The sequence below is a fragment of the Camellia sinensis genome, chromosome 5 (genome assembly GCF_055761805.1).
Source record: "Camellia sinensis isolate YWXY chromosome 5, ASM5576180v1, whole genome shotgun sequence".
Lineage (NCBI taxonomy): Eukaryota > Viridiplantae > Streptophyta > Magnoliopsida > Ericales > Theaceae > Camellia > Camellia sinensis.
In genome coordinates, this window is record NC_138965.1 from 104,808,584 (window position 1) to 104,829,369 (window position 20,786).

General features: G+C 37.2%; 1 protein-coding gene across 1 annotated transcript in view; it reads left to right on the top strand.

The window, feature by feature from the left end:
* The window catches only part of NRPA1 (nuclear RNA polymerase A1), an 88,177-nt gene that overhangs the window by 7,983 nt on the left and 59,408 nt on the right, over positions 1–20,786 (top strand). The window contains exons 5-8 of the mRNA XM_028267548.2: positions 1,308–1,595; positions 1,791–1,970; positions 4,434–4,596; positions 18,057–18,247. Coding sequence (XP_028123349.2) covers positions 1,308–1,595; positions 1,791–1,970; positions 4,434–4,596; positions 18,057–18,247 — 822 coding nt within the window. The remainder of the gene's footprint in view (positions 1–1,307; positions 1,596–1,790; positions 1,971–4,433; positions 4,597–18,056; positions 18,248–20,786) is intronic.

The window sequence follows — 20,786 nt, forward strand, 5'->3', positions numbered from 1 at the left end:
TGCTAGTTTGTCGTCAGACGGTGTTGAGTTTGAAGGTAAATTTGGGAGTTCGAGCTCATTCTAGTGGGAGAGATAGGGAATGTGGAGGCTCTAGCATCTATTTTCCACCAGCCTACTTGGGTTTACCTTTAGGGGCATGTCATTGAAAGATTGCGTAAAAGATTGGCAGGTTCGAAGCAACAATATTTGTTAAAGGAAAGCGTTTAACTGTAATAAAGAGCATTCTTTTAAGTCTGTTCACTTGTTTCATGTCTCTATGTCAGTGGCAAAGCGGTTGGAGGAGATGCAAAGGGATTTTTTTGTCATTGGAGAGGATTTCAAATATCATTTAGTTGATTGGCATTTGATTTGTAAGCCCAGTCGAGAAGTGGGCATGGGCTTAAGGAAATTGGTTATTTTTGATTAAGCACTTCTTGGTAAGCGGTGATGGAAAGTTGCCTTTGATGGATAGGTTTTGGAGAAGGGCGGTCCTTTCTAGGCACGGTTTGGCTCGAGGGATTGGACTTTTACTGAAGTCTCTTTATCCATGGTAAAGGCCTTTGGAAGATCATTGAAATGGTCGGAATGATTTTAGCCAATGTAGTAGTCTGGTTATGGAGGAGAGAAGGGAATGCTACCTCTGAAGTGATATTTTGTGGGGCAGCATTGGAGAGGAATTCAAATATAATTTAGTTGACTAGGATTTGATTTGTAAGCCGATTCGAGAAGTGGTCATGGGCTTAAGGAAATTGGTGACCTGTTGTGCCATGTGCACATGTGCCCACTCACAAACGGTTAGTGACGTGAATAGCTGTATGTGGTGCTGCTCTGCACTTTACCTTATTATTATTATTTTTTTTGTCAAGTTTTTTATTTTTTATTATTTATATAAAGGCAGATAGAACGAGGTTGGTATTAGATAGACTTAAAAGAAGATATGACATATCTATCATTTGGAGACAAAATGATCCTTACTGGGGGGGCATTTTGGCGAATAGCTTAATTGAATTTTCTTCACTTTGAGGAGTTAGAAATGTTCTTCCATCTCTCAGCTAAAACAGTATTGCATTTCATTATTCTTTCTAACATTTTCACTGTTAGTCAGTGTTGATATGTGTATATTCTGACTACTATGGCATATGATATATCTTGCGTTTTGCCTTGGCAGTGATTCTCATTTTCACTTGTTATTTTGTTTCTGTTGTTTATTTGCAATATTTTTTTACAATGCTAGCTAACACTTACTTTTCTTGTCCATAATGTTCATGTTATTGCATGTACTTTTGTAATAGTTCTCTTTTTTCTTGCTTTTAAATGAACACTGGTAGGGTGGTTTATCTGCTGCCAACACTAGAGCAAACATCATTAGGGGTTGCAAGTTGGGAGGCCCACGCAGTGGTGAAAATGAGGAGAATGCTTCTCCTGAGGTGGTAAATGTTGATGACTGCCCATTGGGAAGTGATCTTGACACAGCTGAAACTGATTCATTAAAGGAAGCCGTAAACGGAATTGAAGATTCTAGGCGAGAAAGGCATGGAAGAAAAAAAGGGGAGCGTGTGTCTCGTGAGTTCTCTAAGCAGAAAAATTTCTTTTCGGGGACTCTCTTACCATCTGAGGTATGTCTTTTCTCAGTATTGACTCGGTGACTGTCAATTGGCAACTTGGCTCATTTAACATCTACATTTTTCTTGGTCTTGTATGTGATTCTCAGCAACTTAGATCCTATATAATACGTAATTACTTTGAGAATTCCTCTCTCTCTCTCTCTCTCTCTCTCTCTCTCTCACTATTTATTTATTTTTTCCCCACAGGTTAAAGACATTGTAAAGCTTCTGTGGGAAAATGAGGCTCACCTATGCACTTTTATCTGTGATATTCAGCGTGAGCAATGCAATACATCTGGAAATAGAGTTGGTTACTCTATGTTCTTTTTAGAGACCATTCTTGTGCCCCCAATCAAATTCCGTCCTGCGGCCAAGAGTGGTGATTCTGTAAGTGTTATTTATGCTTGGCATGTGATCATCTTGTTATCCCAGAGAGAGCAAAATGCTAATTTTAACCTGTGCCTCGATTCATGCGGTTATAGCAAAGATTGTTTTGATTTCTAAACTAAATATTCATACTTCTGCTCTTGAATTTCGGTTTGTGCAGTTCCTAAACTTATATTATGTTCAATTTTCTTGTGGAGAAGCTTCTGATGTTTATTATTAAAGAACTTTAAATTAGGTCATGATGAATTCGTGTTTTGTGGAAGCTTAGATTTGTTCTTCCATGGAATTGTTTATTATCTGCCTATAGATATATTGTGTACATGATTCACTGTTGAGAAACTTTTGATATTGGAGATTATTACTATACTTCGTCAACCTTTGGAGTATAGGAAAAGGAGCACCTCTCTCTCTGTTTTTATTTTATTTTATTTTATTGTATTTTAAATTAATTTTTATGTGGGGGGTATAAAATACCTTCCTGTAGTTAATGCAAAAATTAGATGGACCCCCTGCATGTCAGTAAAAGACATAATAACCCTTGGGGCATGAAATAAAGTGCAAAAAGCTAATGGGTTGAGGAATCCCATTTCTTTCATTCAATATCCTCTGATTTTACACTACCATTATGCGATCTCTGCATTTTCTCTTTAACAAACATATCCCTTTCTAATGTTTATCTTTGAAGTGCACCAGTAATCACCACTCTCCCACTCTCCCCACTCTCCCCATCTTCTCTTTATCTCTTCCTAAGCAAAACCTATTTTGAGATGACTATATTCCTCCCACCTCCCCCTCTCTCGCTCCTCTTTCCCTCTCTGTACATAAAAGGATGAATATTAAATATAATGACATGAATTTTATGCAATCATAAGGAATTTATCTAATCTGTACATACATATACATGAAATACATCTATTAATTTGTTAATTGTGCTAAAAAATGTACATTGATGGGTGTATAACCTATATAACACCATACAAATAAAGTGAAAGGCAGAGGATGGTTTGCGGTCATGGATGCTAACAATGGGCATGGCCGGGGTTTGTGGAAGTGTGCTTGGATTTGTTGGGTTTATAGGTGAAACATATACATAACAGATAGAGAGAGATCGTCTCTGACTAAGTGGTGGGTGTAGTAGTGGTGGCCATGATACAAGTAGTAATCATATAGATTGGTAATTGGATTGTTTCTTAAATGGAGCCTGGATGCTTCATTTTATTAGTCCAATCAAGCCTTTCTAGGTCTGAGTAGCTTGGATGTTCTAAAGCTTCCTTTGTGAAGCTACCTTATGGAGTTAGTTTGAGGATACTTATAGTTTGAAGGCTTAAGAGAGGCCTTGAAGTACAACTTTTTATAGGAAAAAAATTCCAATGTCAGACAGCTCTCACTAGCCTGAGAGATCTGAAGGAAGTTTTATACATACAACTCCCAATTTTGAATCTTCAGAGGCCCCGAAAATGCTGTGAGTTGTTTGGAAATGGTTGAAGTGGTTGAATAGGAGGATTACTATGGCTACAACCCTCAGTAAATTTACCAAAGGTGCAAATGCTTTGTTTGGTTTATTGCTCTTTCCTTGTGCCTATTTCGCTTTAGGGGTTTGGCTCACATGTTCAACCTTTGTAACTTGATGGTTTACTCATGGATTGGCTAGTTCCTATTTGGAAGGCTGCAGTTTCTTAATGACTGCAGTTTTGAGCAGCCATGATGGTGGCTAGGTGATGCATGGGTATGTGTGTGTGTGTGTGAGAGAGAGAGAGAGAGAGAGAGAGAGAGAGAGAGATGGGTTGGGATGCAATACATATAGTTGGCATTGTGGGTGTTATATGTATAATAGAGAGAGAGTATAGGTCTTTCTAGAATTGGTGGTGTTGTGGCAGCAATGGAGGCTGTGGTGCTGACTATAGATACTGGGTTTCTGTATGGCTAGCTGATTGATGATGGCATAGAGAGGGATGGGTTTTTATGATTAATGACAGTTAAGAACCATGGGATGCGGTAGTGGTGGCCATGGGTGATGTTACCCTTAGGGTATGAAAATCACTTTAACCTTAAATAACCTTAAAAAAACAAGGCCAAATTTCCATTATAAAACTGCTACTTTAGGGCAATAATAGTAATTTTTTATTAATATTCTAGACCATCTTCACGTATTATTATTATTATTGCATTAAAAAAATCTGGATCTTCTCACTCTCTGCCGAATTACTTTCTCATTTTCACAACTTTTAGTTGCATGTACCCACATACCACATTTACTAGAAAGCAAAATTTTGTGATTTGCTACAAGAAAGCCATTGTTTATGTTGTCATCCGTTATCAAAGTAGTTTCTTTGTTTGTGCTTGAGTCCTATTTGAGAGTGTTGGAACGAACTTGTTTTCTTTTTCCAGTAAGTTATGTCCAGTTCAATTGTATACAATGTATTGTGGTTTCCTTAAAATATCACACTTTTGTGTTTTTTTTAGGTGATGGAACATCCTCAAACTGTTCTACTCAGTGACGTGCTGCAGTCCAATATAGCTTTGGGAAATGCTTATGTTAACAACTCTGAACGCTCAAAGATTATTAACCGATGGATGGATCTTCAGCAGTCCGTAAATATTTTGTTTGATGGCAAGAATACCATGCGTGAGTTTGATTCATTTTTTGTGTAGGTTGCATCATTTGTTTTCCCTGTTTTGGAATTCGATTGTTGTACTATTTATTTGCCTTATTTTGTGCCCCCCCCCCCCCCCCCCCTCTCTGTCTCTCCCCTATAACTGCATCATGGAGGAGGAGAACGATAAAATATTGTCATAACTAGAATAGGAATACCCAAGTTGTCACACCCCAAATCCGAGGCATGACCTGCCGTGGGCCATAGGGCTGTAGGCCAAAGTACATGTAAGCCTAAACAAAAACTCATAATCATACTCATACACTAAATGAATGCAACTATAGTCTAATGTCATAAATAAGCCAATGCTTGATCCAATAACATGTCAAAATATAGAATGACAAAACCAGCTGATGTAGTTAGAATGAGTATGGTTGTTATGTTTTAGTACCATACGAGTTAGTTAGAGTTAGTTGGGTCTTTTATCCTATAAACAGGTGGCTAGGTCTCTCTAGTATTTAGTTTATGATATTTTGAATATTTCAGAGCTTGAGAGCTCTTGTACACAGATTCTCTCTCTAATGAAATTCTTGTCTTGATTTGGCTCCATCATTATAGTATTAGAGTATGGATTGAACCCTAATCATTTCAGATCTGAGTTGATTTTGGGGTATCTAGACTATTGAAAGACCTAGCCCTCGTGCAATCCTGATACGGCCTGGATTCGATCGAGTTTGTGTTGTTTCCCATTACGATTTAGTTATCCAGTATTGTGACGCATGTATTAGAACCTTGGAGAGTTGAATCGAATAGTTTGGTTGATTTCTGTGCTTTATCTCACAGCCTGAAATTCTGAACTGGGTGTTCGCATTTCAGATTTGAGTGGAAGTCCTGGTGAGACCTGGTTGTTTGTGATCTGAAATTGAGTCGAATAGCTGAAAGTTGACTACCTTGTTAATCTTGTTGTGGTATCTTAACTCGACTTCTCTCATTAGGACTGTTCTGAATCAGTTCTTGTGAATTGATCCCATTTGCATGAATTGATATTGTGAGACACAATTCTTGAATCTTGATTCTCAGTTCTTAATGTTGTATTGCAATCTTGGTTCTTTGACTCTTGAATCTTGATACTGCTGGGAGTTAATCTTGATTTGGATTGATATTGCGTTGTTCTTTGATTGTGAAATTGAGTTTGGTTTGATTGGAACCTGTGAGTGTATATTGGCTACTGTTTGAGTGGTAAATCCTGTAGTAACAGCACTGTGAACAGTGTTTGATTAAGTCTTTGTTATGAGTTGATGGCTCAATGGGGTAGAGGTAAAAAGGGTGGCCGTGGTCAGGCATTTGTTGTGAATTTGGAAGATGAAATCGGGATGAATCCTTATTTGAAAGGAGCAATGGTAAACCAAAATTAGGGAATGAGATTGAAGAGTTGAGTTCACAAGTGGCTTCCTTGGTTGGAAAAGTGCAACGCTTGCAACTTCTTTCCAAAGGTAGTAATGGTTCCAAGGATCATCAACTTTGATGATTCCTTCAGTGCTCCGCATAGGTGTAGAGCATATTCACATAGGTTTGATTCCTAGTGGAATGACACCATCAAGGATTTAGTGTATCCCGAATTCTATGGAAGTTACATTCCGGATGTGTTTGAGAAATGGTTGAACTCTGTTGAGAGTCATTTGGAGTATTGTGATGTGCTGGAAGTAAGGAAGTGCAGTTGGTCTCTTAAAGCCTCAAAGGTCATGCCTCCGATTGGTGGAAACACTTACAAGTTGGTAGGCAACGAAAAGGCAAAGAAAAAAATTAGAGAGGAAGATGAGAAAGAAGCTTTGTGAGCAATTCTTACCTTTTACTCGCATACAATCTTTTTTGGTTGAGAAGCAACAAAGGAAGGGAATTACAAAGTCCGGGCATTGATCTCAGGGCGTCTATGAACTGGGGCAATCATTCTATACCCACTTAAAAAGGCGATTATTTGACTGGTGTTGGTTCGAAGAAGTCTTATGATGATGGACATCATAGGGTGCTCTTTAGTGAGGAGCTGGTTGCACCAAGCTATGATAAGGAAGTTTCCTTTTTTGGTGAGGAAGGTGTGGAAGTAAATTGTGACCAAGAACAATGTTTTGGTCAAGATATTCTCGTCTTTGATGGAAATGAGGAACAAGGTTGGGATCAAGATTTGATGAGGAACAAGAATATGATGAAGATGTTTCTATCTTTGATGAACCAATGAGTGGGGTGTTGGATTATGATGATGTTAATGTTCATAAATACGAAGAGGAAGTTGATGATTTTGAATAGAGGTATCCCAATCTTTGACCACTATAATGATGTGGATGGCCTTCTTGTAGAGAGTGAAGGTGTCCTTCAAGATGAAGAAAGTTTTGCTCTTACATTGCTTCCCATGAAGGAAGGAGTTGCAATCCCACCTTCCATCTCTTTCTTAGATCCCAAGGAAGTTATAGTGGAGTCATGAACTTGAAGTTTCATGGATGTTAGATAATCTTTGCTTCTGAGAAATGCCTCCTATGCTATCTTCAAAGCGAGTTGTTCCACTTTGTGTTGATTTTGTACCTGTCCTGACTTCGTGCAGGAAGGATGAGTTTATTTTGAGACTATGTGAGAAATGTTATTTTGATGACATCTTGCTTCCAAAACGACATGCTACATAGGTGACCAATTTACACCTCAACATGGCTTCGGTTGATGTGCATAAACGAGAACTCGTTTTGATGGAAGGATATTTGCTACGATAATCTTGAATAAGGACTTGTAACTATTTAGTCTTGTTTGCCGTTGCATGTCCATTATGTTTCCATGGGTCATTGTTTTGAGCCATTTTGTTGTAGTCCCAACTTGAGGACAAGTTTTTTTAGAGGAGAACTTTGATGTAGTTAGAATTAGTATGGTTATGTTCTTGTACTATAAGAGTTAGAATTAGATGGGTCTTTTATCCTATAAATAGGTGGTTAGGCCCCTCTAGCATTGTATATTTTAGAGTTTGAGAGCTCTTGTACCCATTTTAGAGATTTTCTCTCTAATGAATTCTCTTTCTAAATTGGTTCCATCACTAGCCTTAACCAATTCTGAAAATATAGTAAGTGGGACACAACCCACAAAATAAAACAATTGTAAATGAATCGTTGAGCACAGGTCTATTTGTTAAAATCACTAAGCCAGAGTCATTGCATTCTAACCCGATTTGTCCTCTAGTGGCCAGAGTCACCACACAATAGAATAATTTCCCTAGATTTTTCACATATGGTTCCTGTATAATATTGTTGTAGCTATGCCACATCCAAAGTAACATTGTTGTGATTATTTCACATTGACCTAAAAAACTCTCATGTCTACCAATCTTGACTTCTACCGATTTGTCATTAATTTAGGGTTGCACTTCATTAGGTATTATTATATATATAGAGATTTAAGTTTTAATCTAATGGATGAGAATGAATTACTCAAGATCTTATGGTTGCTAAATTTAGGTTGTATTTGGATTACATGTGAATCAATAGTGGGTTCATGTCAACTTGTTGACACGAATTTTTACGTGGGGCAAACGTGTCCATTTCGAATTTTGCGTGTTCAACCCAAACACGACCTATTTAGTATTCGTGTCTTCGGGTTGTGTCATATTCAGGTTCAAGTCAAAAAATGATTAACCCTAACCCTCTAATTATGTGTACAATTCGAGTCATGTTAACGTGTTGCGTGCCAAATTCCCACCCCTAAGAACCATTAAGGTGTACCAAAATCTTAAGGACCTAACCACACTAGATCACAGCCTACATGACTTCTAGCAACTCTCATAAACCCTTAAAAGACTACACTTTTATTCCCATCTCTCTCACAGCATATATAGAGTCCACTAAAAACAAAAATACACATAGATTCCTCAATAACAATAATTTTATATTATGTATTTATTTAATTTATTATATATGCATATCTAACAACCCAAGTCACCATAACAATCCAAATGTTGTAGCAGCAACAACATGCGACATGTGCCATTTCAAAACTCTTCGCCTAATCACGTTACACTCACACATGCACACCGAAATACATATATATGCATATAATAATATATATAGTTAACTAAGGTAGTGTTTGATAAAGCTGAAAATTGAAAATTAAAAATTAAGTATTGTATATTGAATGTTGAATTTTTTTAAGCTGAAAAGTTTGATAAAATTTTAAGTGTCGAACTAATAAAAATAAGGTGTTTGATATGTATAAGGTCAAATTTGAAATTTATTATGTTCATATTGTATATTTTAATTTTTATATTGTGGTGGTGGTGGCATGGGGTTGGGGTTGATAGCGGTAGCATTGTTGGTGGTAGTAGCGGTAGCGATGTTAGTGGTGGTAAAATATGGTAGTATTTATGGCAACAATGATAATAGTGATGGAAGTGGTGGTAGAAGTGGTGGCAGTAGCATGGTGGCGACAGCGGCAGTGGTGGTGGTAGCGGCGGCGACGATGATGGCATGGTGGTGGTGGTGGTGGTGGTGTTGGCGATTGTGGTAGTGGTGGCGTGATGGTGGTGGTTGCGACGGTAGTGGTAGTGGTAGCGGTAGCGGTGGTGATAAGTTTATAATAGTGTATATCGATACTTATGTTTAGTATATATAAATTCAGTCAGAATGAAGTAAGTCTCATATGACTTAAATATTTTTTTTAAGTTTTAGCCTTCATTTTAAGAGGTACTTAAATTTTTAAGTAATATCAACTATGGTTATCAAACAGGTTTAATTGATTATTACTTAATATATTCAATTTTAAGTGGTGAATCAAGTTATCAAACACCCCCTAAATAAATAAATAAATTATTTATTTGTTCATCTCCTCCAAGCATTAGAAGTTCAAAATTAATAAAATATCAATGCCCACAAGGAAAATTAACTAATAGATTTAAAGTTCTCAATACTTGCTAAACAATACCTTTTGATGAGTGTAAGGTGCAATAGGCTGTGTTCGAATGTGAAAGAAATAAGGCTCTGGGTCTGGATTGTTTTTCATTGGCAGTGTTTCAAGACTGTTGGGACATTGTGAAAAGGAGATTTAATGAGTGTGTTTGGTGAATTTTTCAAGAGCTGGGAGGTCAACTTATGCACCAATGCATCTTTCATGTGTATCATCCCCAAGATAAGAGAAGTCTGTTAACATTGGGGATTTTAGGCCCATTAGCTTGGTTACATTGCTTTGCAAAATTTTAGGAAAGGTGCTTTCTAAAAGGCTTAGGGTTGTTACTGGAGAAACGATTTCTCCCTCACAAGGTGCCTTTGTGCACGGGCGACAAATCCTAGATGTGGTCTTAGTGGTTGTTGAGGAGTATAGGGAATTGCATTAGGATGGTGTTATTTTCATGGTGGACTTTGAGAAAGCATATGATCATGTGGTTTGGGATTTTTTGGACTTTGTTTTGGAGAGGAAGGGTTTTGGTACTAGGTGGAGGAAGTGGGTTTGGGGGCGTGCGTCGTCATGCAACATGTCGGTTATCATGAATGTTAAAGCTAGGAATTCTTTTTGATCAACCAAGGGGCTAAGGCAGGGTGACCTTTGTCATTGTTTTTATTTATTTTAGTAGTAGATGTGTTGGGAAGTTTAATCGACATAGCTAAGGAAAAGGGTGTAATTGAGGGATTTGTGGTGGGTAGAGATAAGATTTGTGTCACTCATTTATAGTTTACGAATGATAGTATCTTTTCCTCATCTAAGGAGGAAAGTATGGTTGGCAATTTGCTAATACTTTTGAGAATCTTTGAAATTGTGTCTGGCCTCAAAGTCAATCTTAGTAAGAGCAGTGTCGTGGGTATTAATCTAGAGCATAGTTGTGTGCAAAGGATGGCGGTCATGTTGGGTTGTTGCATTGAGAAGTTTAGTATTTGGGACTTCCATTGGGGGGAGGGGGGATCCTAGAGTGGTGACTTTTTGGAACCTTGTCTTTGTTAAGATCGGGAAAAGATTGGAGGGATGGAAGTGAGCATTGTTGTCTAAAGGGAGGAAGGGAGGGGGAGGGGGGAATACACTTTGGTGCTGTCCATGTTGAGTTGCATTCCTATTTACTTTTTATCTTTGGTCAAGATCCCTGTTAGGATTGCAAAAGAAATTGAGAAATTGATGAGACTTTCTTTGGGATGGGTGTGATGAGGGTAAAAAGGATCACTTAGTTAAGTGGGAGGTTGTCTCTCTTCCTAGGGATAAAGGGGGTCTTGCTATAGGGATTATCGTTGCTAGGAACATTGCCCTCTTGAGCAAGTGGTTATGTAGATTTCTTGTCGAAAGTGAGTCGTTATGGCGTTCCATTATTAAAGCAAGTATGGAGTTCGTGACAATAAAAGAGATTCTATTGTGGTTAGTAGAGGCAATTGTTGTTCTCCTTGGAAGTCTATATCTCGTTTGTCCCACTAGTGTCTAGTTTTTTGTCTTTGAAAGTGGGTAATGGGGTTAGCATCCGGTTTTCGGAGGATGTTTGTATGGGGGATACCTCTTTTGATAGAGCTTTTCCATTTCTAGACAGATTGGTCCGTTCTTGGAATGTTTTAACTGCGTTGGTGGCGTGTTCTAACGTGGCACCAATCTCTTAGAATTTCAATTTCCTTGGGAATTTAAACAATTGGGAGTCTTTTTAGTTGGCATCTTTGTTGTCATTGATTGATGGGATTTCTTCAGCTTCTTCTAACGATAAAAGGGTTTGGAATATCATCTCTTCAGGGGTTTTTCATATAAATCTTTGTTTGACAAACTCATTGATAAACCTTCTATTCCTTTGTTTCCTCTTCATAAGAAAAATTGAAAAGTGGTTGTTCCTCATAAAGTGAAGTTCCTCATGTGATCCTTAGCTCAAGGAGGTGTCGTGACCAATGATCTCTTCCGAATGAGAAGGCCTAATCACTTTTTTTGTCCTCAATGAAGCGTGATGTGCAAGAGGAATTCCGAATCGGCGGATCATTTATTTCTTCATTGTCCAATGGCTCTTTTATTATGGCAGTGTCTTTTTGGTCTGTGTGATGATCAGTGGGTTGCTTGTTAGGTTTGAAGGGTTTGGCAGCAATAAGAGAGCCAAAACATTGTGGTCTTCTATTGTTTTTGTAAGAATTCCGAGTAAGAATTGTATATTCAACTTGTATTAGATTACATCAGGACCTTGGTATATATAATCCTAACTCCTAAACCAAAAAAGGAAATACAAGATTACATAATGTAAAAAATACTGTATTATTGATTGATTTCTGATTGTTGTATTGATGTATTACAAGATTGATAAATTACAATTCCTATACAATCTATATATAGAAGAAAATGTGGTAGTAGGTGTAGTGGAGGTGTGGTAGTAGGTGTAGTGGAGGTGATAGTGGGTTAGGTGAAGTGGAGTGTGTGGTGAAGTGGAGGTAGGTGAAGTGGAGTGTGTAGTGGAGTAGGAGTGTGTAGTGGAGTAGGTGAAGGTAAAGATGGGAAATTCTAACAGCCCCCCGCAAACTCAAGGAGGAGAGAAACTAACCAACTTGAGTTTGGAGAGAGGAACAAAACAAGAAAATACATAAAAAGAAAAAAGGATAGGAGACACTGTATGGTCGTGTCAGACCGTTGGTGAAGACACTGTATGGGGTGTCATAACGTTGTAGAGGACACTGTATGGTGGTGTCAGACCGATGTAGAAGACAGTTTATGGGGTCATGTCGGACCGTTGTAGAAGACAGTTTATGGGGTCATGTCGGACCGTTGTAGCAGACAGTTTACGGGGTCTTGCTGGACCCTTGTAGAAACTAACCGGAATGTCGGACCGGTGTAGAAGACAGTTTACGGGGTCTTGTCGGACCCTTGTAAAAACTAACCGGAATCTATGTCGGGACAGTTTACAGAGTCTTGTCGGACCCATAAAGGAGCTAACCGGAATCAATGTCGGGACAGTTTACAGAGTCTTGTCGGACCCATGAAAAAGCTAACCGGTATCAAATGTCGGGACAGTTTATAGAGTCTTGTCGGACCCTTGTAAAAGTGGCACCCTCAAAAGGTGTGCCCAATTTTGTCAAAAGGCGTGCCATCAAAAGGCGTGCCCAATTCATCAAAAGGTGTGCCGGACATGATGGCGAGGCACGTGGGCGCCTTGGCTTGCGTGCCCGTTTGTCGGCTGGTGGTAAGAGGCGCGCGATGCGCGTGGCTGCCTCGACTATTTAACCAAGGTTGAGGCGGAGGCTGTGCAAACCAGTCTGAAACCGCCGAAAATCCTTTGAAAAAACTCTTCCGTTTCTGAGAAAGAGATTCTGGAACACTCTGTTGCCATTCTGTCACCAACCCTTCCGAACATTACCAGTCTGAAATTGCTAACACTGAGCAACCCAAAAAACATGGCCTCTTCTTCCCGTCCAGCTACCCAGAACCTGCTCACGCTCTTTCCAGAACTGAACGAGCCCACAAGAGAAATAACTGGTGCAGTGGCCAGTGAACCGCAACCAAACACCTCTGGTTTTGCTCCATTGAACTTTCCGATGCGGTCGGTGGAGCAAAAAATGGCGAGGCAAACTGATATTGAAGCTAATCAGTATACTCTGAAGTCATGCGTGGAAACAATGACGGCGGTCACAAATTTGTCGAACCGGCTGCAGAGTAGGACAAATGAGGTGCAGCATTTAAACTCCCAGCTAGCTCTGCTCCAGCGCATGTATAAGGATGCGCGAACAGAGATAAGCGTGCTGAAGGCGGAAAATAAGGAGCTGAAACGGAAGGCCACCGTGATGTTCCGTTTTGGAGGGCCGCCATATGCTGCAGTGGAGGAGTATGGTGGAGTGATCGTGCCCAGTGGAGTGGGAAGCACTGAGGCAACACCGGCCAGGGCCGCCCAGGACGAAGGCAAAAAGAAGAGACCTGCGGCAGAGTAGAGAAGAAAAATCCCACTGTGGGTGTGGTTGTTTTGGTTGGGTGTTTTTTTTTTTTTTTTTTTTTTTTTTTTTTTTGTTTTTTTTTATTTTATTTTGCTTGTAGAAATGTGCTCGGGTTTAATCCCCGAGATGAATAAAATGACAAGGTTGGGAAATGGTGTTGGTGTTATTTTGTGGTGTTGTTGTGTGTAATAAAAAATGAAATAAAATAAAACAATAGATAAAGAAAATAGATAAAAATAGTTATGGATGGGTGATAAAAAACATCACTGAGATGTTGTTGGTTTGCTCTCTTTTTTTTTTTTTTTTTTTTTTTTTTTTTTTTTTTTTGGGAAGAAAAAAAAAAAAAATAAAATAATAAGAAGATAATGGAAAACGGGGGATGCCCACGAACAATGGTAGGGATATGGGAAATATAGTATAATAAAAATAGTATAATAAAAATATAGATAGAGATAGATATATTAAAATAAAAGAAAAGTGGGAAAGAAGGTGGGGGGAATATTTGGGCCAGTGTTGGTTTTCTTGTGTTCACTCATTATGGTCCCAGTGCTTTACAACCTCGACTTCGTGTTTACAAATGACAAAGGAAAGGGGGGGAATATGAAAATAAAAGAAAAATGAGAAGTGGGAATTCAATATGGGAATATTAAAATAAAAGAAAAGTGAGAAGTGGGATTTCAAATGGGCAAAAAGGAAGAGAGAGAGAGAGAGAGAATTCAATGATCCTTTCCCAAGCAGAAGCTGCTTTTCTAAGAGTATTTTTTGAATAACTCATTTCTGCCAAGCATAGGTCTGTTATCTTTACGGAAGCCAGGAATAAAATGACAAGCTTGGAAATGCGATCGGAAGCCATAAGCATTTGGGAAGCTATAGAAAGAAATACCCATGACAGGAATGGCAAAAGAGGTCTCCATCAGAATCCTTTGTTGAACTGACTCAATGCTTCCACTAGCTTCAGTCATTTCTCTCACAATAGACCTGTAGTACTGCTTGAGCTTATTGATCATGCATGAGTACTTGAGCTTCAACCACCGCAGTCGGGCTCGCCGGAATAGTCTTCCCAAGAGGAGTCCTCGCCGGTGCTTCTTCTTCCCTCCGAGGCGGATGGTTGGCGGCTTTCGTCTCCGTAGCGGTGGTTTGAGGCGGTAGGGCCACCGGAAGTAGGCGGTGGTGGTGGTGGGGTGACGATGTGAAGTTGGACGGGACGAAGTCGATGCCGAATAAGCCGAGGAGGTAGATGACGAGATGACGACGGCGAGCTCGGAGAGGGTATGGAGTTGCAGATCCGTAGGGATGGATTTTTCTGGAGCGATTGAGGCTTCCAATTGGAGGATGTGATTGTGCTTCTTGCGGAGGGCACGGAGGCTTTGCTTTGGCGAGGTATGTGTAAGAAAAATCTTAGCGGACTAGGTTGAGGTCCGGCGGGCAGCTAAGGTGAGGTTGCCGCCCGCCGGGGAAGCGAAAATATCAGGTTCTAAACCTGCTCTGATACCATGTAAAAAATACTGTATTATTGATTGATTTCTGATTGTTGTATTGATGTATTACAAGATTGATAAATTACAATTCCTATACAATCTATATATAGAAGAAAATGTGGTAGTAGGTGTAGTGGAGGTGTGGTAGTAGGTGTAGTGGAGGTGATAGTGGGTTAGGTGAAGTGGAGTGTGTGGTGAAGTGGAGGTAGGTGAAGTGGAGTGTGTAGTGGAGTAGGAGTGTGTAGTGGAGTAGGTGAAGGTAAAGATGGGAAATTCTAACACATAATTACAATCATACCTAATATAACGTAATTACAATTATGCCTAAATCAAGCCTAAGATATATACAATCAGAAGTATGCCGATATAGAATATATACAATATATATTCTCACAGTTTTAGCTATCTTTTGCTCCATTTGGCTGGAGAGAAACGCACAGATCTTTTATGGAAAGGAGACACATGCAGAATCTTTTTGGGATAGGCTGGTTATTTGGCTTCATTTTGGGCTTTTGTGTCTCCTCCTTTTAATAGAGTTCCATTTTTCTTGATTTCTAGGGGTTGGGCTGCTGTTTGACATTCTTGGTGATTGGAATTTTCTCGTTAATTTTGTTTTTTGTTTTGGCTTCTTTCCTTGTACGAGGACTCCTTGTCCTCTCTTTTTTCTTGCTTGTGCTTTATAAAATTCTTTGTTGCTGTTCCTAAAAAATAAAAAAAATCGTAGACTTTTGTGTATATGCGTTTGTAATATACGAAACAAACCCATAATAACCAATACCAAACACACTACCCATCATCCAAATATCTCACAACCATGCCCATCACATGCCCCCACCACCAATTTGACCCACCAATCACGCAACAACTCACAAAAGGCACCAAGGAAAGAAATAAGCAAAATAAGAAGATGAAGGAATTTACCTTACCCAATGACTACAGCAAGCAATTTCCAGCACTCTTCACCAAACAGCCTTTTTTTTATTTTTTATTTTTGAAAATCAACAATGAAATTTATTAAAAAAGAAAGTGTGGAGGACAGGAAGTCCTCATACAGTGAAAAAGTGCCTAACAAAATAAAAACAAACCATCCAAAACTAAGAGAAAAGAAGAAAATCCAATCACTAGGGATTGCAAACAGTAGCCCAATCCCTAGAAATTAAGAAGAGTGGAACTCCTTTAAAAGGAGGAGACACAAAAGCCCAAAACGAAGCCAAAAACACAGCCCTATCCCATAAAGAATCTGCAGCAGCCTCCTTTCCATCAAAGATCCGTGATTTTCTCTCCAGCCAAATAGTCCAGCAAATAGCACAAACAAATGAAGCCAAAATCCAATCACCAGAGATCCGTGAATCTCTCTCTCTCTCACTGCTACTAGGAAAGTTGTAGGAAACATTATAATAAGAATTTTGGTTTTATCCCTAGTCACACGTGTAACCAGCAGGAACACTATATTTGCTATCTAATCTTATAATTATAGAAAACCTTGTTCTTAATTATACACTTTTACAATAAATTTATTAAGGTTTAAAATTAATTCAACCACTCTCCAATTACGTGAATTGACACTCTAGGATTTCAAGAATTATTTTCAAATTTTGTAGAATTATTTCCATCCTAAATATTACTTTTATTAATTTATTTTTAATTTTAATTTTATCTTGAGTTCTCACAAAAGTAAGTCGATCTTTCAAATTAGAAATGTTACTTAGAAAATTTTGAAGTTAAAGCCTGAATATGTTTCTATTCCCACTCCTTAAATGTTCATTTGGTTGTTTTTAGAGTTCTTTTTTATTTTTTTTCCCCTTTAATCCTAAATAATAATTGCAAGTATAGTGTGCCATATCACCTTAGGCAAAATCTCAAGTAATTTGATTGGTTGAGAGAGCAACTATAGAATCAAAGTTGGACCTCCCCTTGAACCACCTTTTTTCATTAGTAAGCGACATTGAAGAAGATGGTTGATATTCACATTTCACACACAGTTGTCAAATTGTGAACTGTGAATCAAATTTGCCTTTTTGCCAATCATGAATTGAATCGAATTGAATTGTGAATTGTAAAGTTTCAGTCATAATTTCTAATTATCATAGAAAAATATATGTATGCATTTGTATATTAAAGATGTACTATATATATGAAAAACTTTAGACTTAAATCAATAAAAAAGTTATTTTGAATTATGATCACATGGTCTAATAGATAAGATGCTTCTATGACAAGATATGTGATTTATGACAATTCACATCATGTATGAACATATATAAATTAGAAAGAAACAAGAATTCAAGATTCATCTTAAAAGAAGTTAACACAGCCACAATTTCCCCTCTAGAATTGTCACCTTACTTTTTTTTCCCATGTATTTCTCAACAACCCATTCTTAATAAAGAAAGCACACAATTCCAAACTCTAAATTTCCAAGCAACAGTAATTCAATAACAAAGCTTTGACAACTGAAGTAATAGAGAAGTTCACTTTAAAGGGGGCTAAAGTAACAAAATTTCCAATCTTATTTGAAAATCTCACTTGATCCCTTTAAATTTTCTTTTTATGTGCACAAATTGAATATATAAACTTAGAATTCAGTAGTTTTAGGGTTTGAGTGCGGTTTCACCAAAACTCATCTTTTTATCACCTGAAGTTAAGATAAGTTTAATAAATGGAAAATGAGCATGTTTTTTAAAGTTATCTATCTAAAGGCCTGCGGGCACGTTTTACGAGGCAACACATGAGTTTGTTAACTTAAGGGAAATTGACCAAGGAAAATGGTTTTGAGAATGAATCAAGTAAAAAAAGAGTTTTCTATTCAAAATCTCATGCTTATGTTATTTATTTTCCCCCTAATTGATCTTGAAAATTGTAGCGTGATACATGTCATATGTCCCTGTCTTTGTTCGTGCTTATTAGATGTTGATTGAGTCATTGATGCGTCAATGGATGTCTTTGGCCACTTAACAATAAAGTTCTTGCTGCTTGTCAAAAAAAAACAAAAAAAAAAAAACTACTGCATATTAGGAGGCATTAGACAACTCAGTGCTTGCCTATCTTTTTAATATTGTATACTGGAAGTGTTAAACTAATAATCTGAACTAGGCATTAACATGTTGCTTTTTATACTTAATGTAGGTCAAGGCAAAAGAGAGCTTGCTCCTGGAATATGTCAATTGCTGGATAAAAAGGAGGGAATCTTCCGCCAGAAAATGATGGGGAAGAGGGTTAATTTTGCATGCCGATCTGTTATATCTCCAGATCCTTATTTGGCAGTAAACGAAATTGGGATTCCTCCATATTTCGCATTAAGATTGACCTATCCAGAGGTACGGGTAGATAACTCATGTTACCTATGTTTTGCTCAATATGTGCCTGCCAAAAATATCATTTGTTGTCATGGAAAGGGTCTTGATGAAGTTGGTATGTCGCGGGTAGAAAGATACATAATGGAATGAATGTTATCTATTATTGGTGTAAGTAAATATGATACAATGTTCTACTGTAGATAAAAATAGATAATGTTTGAACCCCAAGGTAAGTGGCCGAGCGGTAAAGCTTGGAGGATAAAATCCACAGGTATCGAGTTTGAGTCACACCTTGGGGCTACTAGAGGTTTGCATGGTTGTTAACTTTAGGGCCCCGAGATTAGGTGCATGAAAGTTGGCCCACTCGGTTATCAAAAAAAAAAGGAAAAAAAAAAGAAAGATAATGTTTGGACTTAATTATCCAGTTTGAAGTCTTGTAAGATATCTATTAACGGGCTCGTAAGATATCTATTAATGACCATTAATGAAGTATGTTTGGAATAATTGCCACATTGTAGATATTTTCTTTCTCAAACCCATGTTTTGATGCTTGGAAGCCTGAGTTTTTTTTTCCAGTTGTAGTCTACACCACTAAGCAATGGCCTCCATTTTGGTAAGATATCTATTACCTAAGAAGCACAGACATGGATACGTGACACAACACAAATATGACACGGATACGACAATTTTAAAAAAATGCAGGACACGACATGTGGAGGACACAAAAAACACAAAAAATATATAGTTTTATATATATATATATATTATATCATATATATGAACATATCATTAAAAAATTATAAAAAATGGAACATAACACTAGTTTTATTTATTTATTGTGTCATATACTTGAATATTTAAAAATGGACATGACACTAATTTCTATAAATTTATATTGTTTTTCTATTTGAAATTGTTTTGTTTAAACTTTTAATTAATTTCATGGGTGTCTAAATGATGGACATGTGCCTTCCAAGTGTCCAGGTCTTTTTTCTCTCTCTCTCTCTCTCTCTCTCTCTCTCTTTTTTTCTCTCTATTTTATTTTAAAAAGGGACACATTTCGACGAGTGTCTGACACAGACACACTACTTTCGTAGAAGTATCCGTGCTTAGTCTATTAGAAACATAAAGATGGCGGTGGACATTTTATTTTCCCAATAGAGCTATTGCAATTTTAATATGTTGCACTTATCACAATTAATTCCTCTCATGCTTGTGTGATATTTTATTTCACTTTTTATTTTTGATTACTCATGTTAGTTTTTTGTCCTTGTTGAATAACATAATTGTTGCATGAAGTGGGCATGCCCCAATAGCATTCTGCCACTAATTATGTAGACTTGTTGAATCCATTGTTATCATTAAACTTAAATCCTTTGGGTTTATTTAATTGTATAAAGAATTGAAATCTATTTTTATAATGTAAAAGTTACATTTTTCTTTTCTAATTTATAAAGCACTATATGAACTTTTTCAATCTGTAGTGGTTGTAGCATCATTCCATTTGTCTCTATTCTAATGGATATTGTTATTATTGGATTAACACATGTATGAAACTTTATGGTTAAAATTCATTTGTTGATAATTGTGATAATAATATAGCTTCTTTTCTTTATATGACATTGTTTGATAATAATCTTAATAGTTAATACCACTTGTGAACGTGCTTGTTTTACTCTCTTTTTTTTTTTTTTTGTGAAAAAAAAAAAAAACTTTGAATTCAAAGTAATAATTAATGATAATACTGTTGATGCTTTATACATGAATCTATTATTCTCATGTTTATTGTTAAATCATATTTCTCGTAATAATCATTTATAGCAACAATAATCTCATAACCAAGTATTAAAACTAAAGCTGATCTTTGTGTCACTCTTCTACATTGGTGGCTCTAGGAATTTTGGTCAGGGTATTCAATAATTAAATGAGAATTTATATAAAATATATCACACTATATCTATCCTCATGTTTAATGAATCTTCTAATTTAAACTTCTCAAATGACTAGAGAAGAAAGTTATAATATATTGATACTATCGTTTCAACCTAAAAGGGCAAAATTAAATGTATATAGTTCTACAATTACTTTTGACAAGTCCTGCAATTGATACCTAGTTTTGATGGAGCTTGGAAGCTGTTTTCCTCAAATTTAGTTGCTTAATAGCTATTTTTCAGGTATGTTCTATGTCTTTTTTAGATATATGAGGGTAGGTTTTTGGTCTTTATATGAGGATAAATTATAACTACGTACCAAGAAAAGTACTCAGAAAATGAAGTGTATGGTCCCAATGTATTTTGGAAGTGACCGACACTCTTCAAAACTTGAAATTTATATCGTACACTTTATTTTGTGGATACATGATGATTCTAATGAGGGTATTACATCCAGAATTAAAAAGAGAGTATGAGTGGTTTGTGGAATTAGTGTGCAAAGTTTGAAATGGGGAATTGAGTGTTCAAAGTTTGTTGAATATTGTAAACTATATATATAAACAAAGGCAAGGTATTCAATTGAATACCCTGAGCTTAATGTCCCACTGCCCTGCTCTTCTGCCTTTTTA